The following is a 7,051-nucleotide window of genomic DNA, read 5'->3' as shown; positions in this document are numbered from 1 at the left end:
TCTTCAGATGACTCAAACCCAGCTCGCTGGTATTGCACAGATCTCCCTTAGACATTCACCCCAGGGCATGAACCAAAGAGGGCAAGTTTCATCCCAAAACCAGAACAGGTAAATGAGGAAAGAATGAGAAAGGAAATCATCATGGAGTCTGAGCTCAGCCTAAGCTGCTGCTAATAAGCACAGTTGTGGGCATCCATAGGTTTGTGAACCTCTGTACGGCCCCTTCCCAAACGGTGGTCTGGCATTTTTTCAGGGTGTTAACTCCAGTGGAACCATTACTGCACTTAAAATGAGCTGTGTGCTCAGAACAGAGAAAACCAGACTTGTATTAGCTCAATTTTAGCAGAAGGCAAAAGGGATTCAGAGAGATTTATATGCAAGTGTCACTCAAAGCAGAGCTACACGAAAGAAAAAATATATATAGACAGAAAAAGTGGGTTACAGACTCTTCCCAGAACTAGGAGCGTGTCCTGCTGGTTAAGGTCTGCAGGTTTCAAGGCTGAAGTGCTTAATTTTATTTCAAGCTTTCCAATTAAACACCATTTAACTGGGCTTTCCATTTATGCTGCAATTTCTTTCTGGACCTGAGTCTAATCCCCAAACCTGCTTATTTGCTTTTACTTTCGTTACAACCTTATCAGTGATTAACCTGCAACTGCAAGTAATCTTTTAAAAAGATTTCTCTGGCTATAAATACAGAGAAGCTATCTGCCCTGTTTCTGTCCAGAGGAAAACAACTTCCTTCACTGTCAGATGTCTCTGGCGGGTTATCCTATTCCTTCTGTCCACTGATTTTTCTAATGGGAGACATTTGTCTTCTCTAACTTCATAAAGATCATTGAATCAGTATCAGTTATCTGAAAGACACAGGCCACAGGGAATATGAATACACCCCCACCATAAAAAAAAGTTATATATAAAAAAATATAAATATAAACAGTATATATAAAGCCTCCAGTAAAGATGCTACTGGTGACAGTGAGGCAAAACCTACCACATTCCTACAGCTCCAACAACAAGCTCTGCTTCTTCCTCCAGCACTTCTCTGTTCCACTTCTTTCACTAAAAAGCAGCAACTGCTGAAATATCACTGCAGGAAGACCTGGTTTCTATGGCAATAAGCAGCTGCCCATCAAGATCCCCCAAGTACTCCAGTAATGTTATGAGAGGATCTCATATCAGATAGACCCAAGACTTAAGGACATCAAGTGGAACGAGCGAAAGCTAATAAGAAATTCAGTAAAGGTACATGGAGTGTTACCAAATCCCTCAGGAATGTTCCAAGGGCAGTGGAAGAAACACTAAGTGATGAGTGCCCTCTGCAAGGTATTTATTGCAACCAGCGTGAAGGAGGCCCATTGCAAATACAGCAAAACTGGAAAATGAGTGGAATTTAAAAGTTCAACAGAAGAAAGCCAACCTATGGCAACCCCCAAAACAAGAGGCACTAAAGTCTCTGTCTTCTGTCATCTCTAAATAGTCCTGCAGAGCAAACAGACCTGAGCTCAACTCCCCAGCTCAGCCTGTAAGCCTAGCCCTACCTTGACCTTAATTATTACCTGGAGAATAATCTCTCCAAAGAACTAAAGCCATAAACAGATCACAGAGAAGGGTAATTTCAGATCTCCCCCTGGTTCCAGAATTACCAGTTGTGTATCCATCACCATCTCATGCTGCATGTTGAAAACTAAGATCTTCAAGCAATTTTGCTATTTAAGAAAGTTTTTTCCCCTCCTATTGGTGATTAAAAGCAAATTACAATTCTACTACCTGTATTATGTGACCTCTGAGCCTCTCAATTATTTATTGGGAAATCTGTGAACTGCATGTGAAGATCTTCATGTCAGTGCATGAGTGAGGAAAAAGTTGAAGAACAGCTGGAATTTTGAAATAAATCCACAGCAAATGAATGGTAATCTACATGGTGTTTACTGTAGATACAGTGAATTATGAAAGCAATTACAGCCTACTATTTATTTAAACACTTTTTCTAAACAATATTAAATCATAGCAGCTAATCAGAGCCCCGGTTTGATTTTTGCACGTTTCCTGGTTTGATTATATAAATATTTAAAGAGTAAAAAAAAAAAATACTTTGCACTCCCCACTAAAATCTTCTACCCAGCAGGAAAACCACTTGCAAATGACTGAGGATGAGAAATATTCAGGGAGGTTTGGGTGAGTGCAGGCTCTCCCCTGCAATGTGTTGCCTTCAGACCCTCCTGCAGTATAGTGGAGTTCATTTAATTTGTTTAAAAGAAAGCAAGACGTTGTTAATTAATGCTAACACCTATTATGTCTTTTTCTGCCACAGAAACTCGTCTATTTTGAGAGAGAGAGGGGGGAAAAAGCAACAAAAGAAGATCCCAAAGGAGGTGAAGGTCAGCCCCGGGCTGCTGATGAGAGAGGGATCACCCAGGGGGTGACGCCAGCGCTGCCACCATTCACGAAGAGCCTGGCTGTGTCACAGCCAGACCTGTGGAACCTGCAGCACTGCTCACAGCGTTTGCTGAACACTGGGGAAGTCCTCTGGCCGTGGTGACAGGGCTGCTCCCTGCAGCAAAACCTGCCCCAACTTTTCCTCCACAGGACAGAAAGTGACTCCTCTTGATGGAGCCAGTGGTGCTGTGGTGCCTTGGACAGCCACAAAGTGCCTCACCCACTGGTTCTCACCACCTCTCAGCTCACCAGCAGCTAGCTCTGCTTGGTGCTGGGTTTGAGGAAGATGAGGAAGGACCTGGTGGTGCTGGAAGAAGATGGGACACCTTGAGCCATCAGCTGGGTGCTGGCTGCTGACCAGACGTTTGCCTTTCCCTCCAGCACCCAGTCCCAAGCACGGCTGCGAGAGTGACTTCATGACTTCAGTGATGAGCAACACCAGAGTGACTTCTCTCTGCATGGGAAGTGTGGCCAAGAGCCTGTCAAGTGACTGAAGGGCTGGAAATTTGCTGCTGGAAATGTGGATGTCACTGAGGTCCAGCAATGAGTGCAGGGGAGCACCTGCATGCTTGTGCACACTTGTTGGCACGTTACAGGCTCTGAGCTGACTCTGAAACACTTTCTGGGAGAGGAGAGCACTTACTGCACTTCTCTTTCCCCTCCCAGCTGGGAACCAACTCAGCTTCTCCCTTCCTGCTCTCTGTTTATCCCTCCCAGCAGTGGCGGCACAGAAAAATCCCAAGGCTGGAAAGGAGCTCCAGGAACATCTCATCCAGGATTGTGCTTCTCTATCCTTGAAAGATGCTCATCAAACCTCTCCATAACGGCCCCCAGTAATGGAGTGTCCACCACCTTCCCAGGGTGGACAGCTGGCAAGAATTCCTCCCAGTGGCAAAGCCAAGGTGGCCTTGGCACCACCCAGGAACCCTCAAGCATCTTGCAGCCTGTGTACTCAGGGACAGAGCTTGGCCTTCTCATGACAGCTTGATTTGCTCCATGCTTGGCCTGTGAGCATAGTCCACATCCTTTTCGGATGAATCACTCCCCACTGCTGCTGTCAACCTTGAGCCCAACAGAGAAACCTTGTTGTTTTTTCTCCCTTGGTTGTTTCTAGCCAAGCGGTGACTCAGCTGTCAGAGGTGAATAACTCTTCTTGCTTTGTCTGAACACTCATTAACCATCCAGAGCCATAAAAAGCAATTTTTCCATAGCTCTCCCTCCACAAGGCTGGATTTCAGAGCAAGAGGGATGGCCTGAGATTTAGTGGGAAATTCATAAAGGTGCTCAATAGCTCTGCAGGGCATAGGAACCCTATATGGTTCTGGGTCACATGGCAGAGGGTTTTATCAGCAGTGATTGAGGGTCTGGGCAGAAAAGAGAAGCAGATCCTACCCACAGCACATAGCAAAGCCTACAGACACTGCATGGAAATCATTAACAACAAAAATCTGCTACCCCAGGCGTTTGCCTGACTCCCATGCCTGCCCTGGGACCTGCTGCTGTTTCATTTCTCTTCTTTTTTTTCATCTTTCTCTGAAATCTCAGCAGCAAGGATTTCCTCATCTTCTTCTGCCGTGGAAATCACCCGAATGGTGACTGAATGATCAGGAGATTCTGAAGATATTTCTTCTCCCAGGCGGGTTTGTGCTTTGTGGGATGTGACAGGCGATCTCTGGTGCACAGGTGATTTTGGTGGGGTTGGGGTGACGCTGGAACCCTGCAGTAAAAAGTAAAAAAAGAGACAAAAGCAACTTTAGCAGATCCTTGCCTACTACCCCTAACATGGCAAAGCCAGGCAGGTGTTCTGTGCTTCCACCACAGGATCTCTGCATTGGGATGTCAGCTTGCTGCCAGAAATGCTCCCTGCAAGAGGGGCAGCTGGATTATATCCTGCATGTCTTGAGAAACACAGAGAGAGGAGCACAGCAGAGCTTTCTCACTCCTCCTGCACTGACTCTCATTTTGCTCCTGAAGCTTCTGGAGGGGCTGATCTTGGCCAAACATGGCAGAAGTGCTGTTGTGAGAGAGCAGTCCCAGACTGCCCTGTCCTCCTTTAGCCAGGAGCCTTAGAAGCCTGCCCCACGGATGTGCCATGGAGAGGGATGTTAGCAGGGTCCTGCTCACCCATTAGAGGGATTAGTTCCCAATACATGCACCCTTCAGCAAGTAGGCTTGTTTTCACTCATTCAGAGCCCTCAGTGCCACTGTTCACTGCTGCTAACTGGTTATGAATTAATGTTAAACACCATTTGAAGCCTCTCATGCCTCTGAAGGACTGCAGAAATGCAGCTATGCTTGGCATCAGCCTGGTGTTTACCCAGCCCCAAGGCCACCACACTCCCTACGAGCTCCTCTTTTCCCTCCCTCCACACATCCAGATGTGATAAGTGTGCATGGTTCCATGCTGAGAAGAGTAACAACAAGGTCTGCACTGAGACAGAATTTTCTTTACAAGTTTAGTGGAGACAGTTGGGAAAAAAATGGGAAAAAACCACACAGGGCCGTTTTTTTCAGCTGTTTGTGACAAAAAGCAAGGGGGTTCATGCAGAGCTAATAGGATGGTGTTGCCTGCTGTGGAGACCTCTGCCCCAACCACATGGGGAAAGCTTTGAAATATTGACTGGGCTGCAGGTGCCAGCATTGCCCTCGTCCTGCCAGTACAACGATTAATTATGAGGGGCTCTGCAGGATGGAAGAGACATTAATTCGTCTGTGGCTATAGCCCAGCTACAAATTAGACTCAGGTTTAGCACAGGTAGGCAAAAATAGAATGTATTTCCCTTTTGTATAGCAAAACAAACTCCTGTGGGACACTGGCATTCCTCCAAGGGCCTGTACAAGGTGTTGGCTCACCCCTTCCTGTCTGCCCACGCTTTGACAGACCCCAATGTCCTGAGCTCACCCTTTTAAGGCACCTTAACCACTCCAGAGCTGGTGGGGGACAGCAGACTTGGCATCGAAGGAAGCAAAGCCAAATTGCCACGCTCCCCATGCTGACCTGTGCCTCCTGCATCGCCTTCAGCTCCTTCAGCCTCCACTGGAGCCGCTCCAGGGGCCCTTTGCCCCTCATCCTCCCCGTGGCAGCCAGGGCAGCCTTGAAGAGCTTTGGGGTGTCAGCTTTTGGGAGGATGATCAGTGGATCTCCGGGGTCTCCCTTCTCATCTTTGGGTTTGTTGTTGTTTTTCAGCATTTTCCTACAGCACGGAAAGGGACAGGTGATGTCAGTCCGGGTGCATTCTATTAGCTGGATTTTATAATGCAGAGAAACCAAGCGGTAAAAGGACAAGGATCTTTTTATGTCTCAGAGAGGACAGAACAACAAATCTAAGCAATGCTAAAAACTAAACCGAATCTTTTCATGGAATTTTAAACGCAGGCACTTTGGCCACGCTCCTTCCCCAGCCCCACCCACTCTTAGAGGCGAAGGTTCGCAGCCGGAGCCTGCCCAGCCCAGCGGCGAGGGCCGGGTGCCCTCTGCCGAGGGACAGCGGCTCCAGCCCGGAGCTTTCCCAGGGCTTCCCGCACACAAAAAACTCCGCTGAGACTGCGAAGCCCAGGCTCTGCTGTTTTTAAACCCCCACAGCTTAGAAAGCAGCAGCCCAGCACGCACTTGGCCTTCTTACGCAGCAGCTTCTGAGACTCCGGGTAATGCACCAAAATCTCGTTCAAGTCCTTCTTCTCCAAAATAAAAAGGTTGGCGAAGCCGTGGGCCACGACGTTCGCTGTCCGGCGATTTCCCCCTCCTGCTGCCAGCAAGCTGGGAGAGACAATGCAAGACATCAACACCTCTGTTCACAGGCTCAGAAGGTCAAATCTCCTTTATATGTCTCCGTCTCTCTTTTCAGGGGACTCAGAGTTTAATTTTCACTCCCGATGGAATTTACCGTGCACAGTTTTTAAAGAATGATAAAGGGAAACTTTTCGTGGAGCACTATATAAAAAATTATTTGCAAGTTTGAAGGGTTAAATATTGTGTTTTACACCAGTCTGATGTCTTCTGGGCTGTGAGGAGGCTGCAGTATTGCTGTGTTGCCAACTGGTTCAGGGCTTTCCATGCCCATGAAATGGGTGGATTAATGACTGGGAGACTGTATTTGTGGAGCACCTTTTCTTACCAATTTTCCCATTCCTCCATCCCTATTTCTTTGTTTACCATCACCAGCTCCCCAGGAAGAAGACAACATGATGACAAGAACAGCAGGAAAGCTGTAATTTGTGTACCAGCTGCTGCCCAGTGTTCATGGCTCTCAGTCACGAAGATTAATTGGGGTGCTGCTGATCCTTCCACTTGCCACCCTCCTCACCCAGAGCCCACGAGCTGCATTTCTGTGGCTCCCTGAAAATGCTTCACTCACCTGATTTCTCCAAAGACAGATCCAGCTTTCAGAGTCACCAGCACGGATTTGCCATCGGGTCCCCCCAGCACCTGCACTTGTCCCGCCTGGATAATGTACATCTCGCGGCCTATTTCTCCCTGCAGTGAAGAGGGAAGCTGGGTGGGATGCCCAGAAACAGGGAGGCCTTAGGCATGCCCTATGCAGCATCTTGCTGGAAACCCCTGTGATCCTACTGCCCTCTCCGAGCTCCCAAAATGTCTGGATGGTGCTCACTC

General features: G+C 47.7%; 1 protein-coding gene across 1 annotated transcript in view; it reads right to left on the bottom strand.

The window, feature by feature from the left end:
- Positions 1 to 1,906: 1,906 nt before the first annotated feature.
- CNGB1 (cyclic nucleotide gated channel subunit beta 1) overlaps positions 1,907 to 7,051 on the bottom strand; it is a 29,365-nt gene continuing 24,220 nt past the window's right edge. The window contains exons 30-33 of the mRNA XM_039558437.1: positions 6,795 to 6,913; positions 6,050 to 6,196; positions 5,438 to 5,633; positions 1,907 to 4,156 (exon numbers count right to left, since the gene is read on the bottom strand). Of these exons, the coding sequence (XP_039414371.1) occupies positions 3,944 to 4,156; positions 5,438 to 5,633; positions 6,050 to 6,196; positions 6,795 to 6,913 (675 nt within the window). The 3' untranslated portion in view covers positions 1,907 to 3,943. The remainder of the gene's footprint in view (positions 4,157 to 5,437; positions 5,634 to 6,049; positions 6,197 to 6,794; positions 6,914 to 7,051) is intronic.

The sequence above is a fragment of the Corvus cornix genome, chromosome 11 (assembly GCF_000738735.6).
Source record: "Corvus cornix cornix isolate S_Up_H32 chromosome 11, ASM73873v5, whole genome shotgun sequence".
Classification (NCBI taxonomy): domain Eukaryota; kingdom Metazoa; phylum Chordata; class Aves; order Passeriformes; family Corvidae; genus Corvus; species Corvus cornix.
The sequence above is the reverse complement of the archived record's forward strand: the minus strand, read 5'-3'. Positions and strand labels throughout refer to the sequence as shown.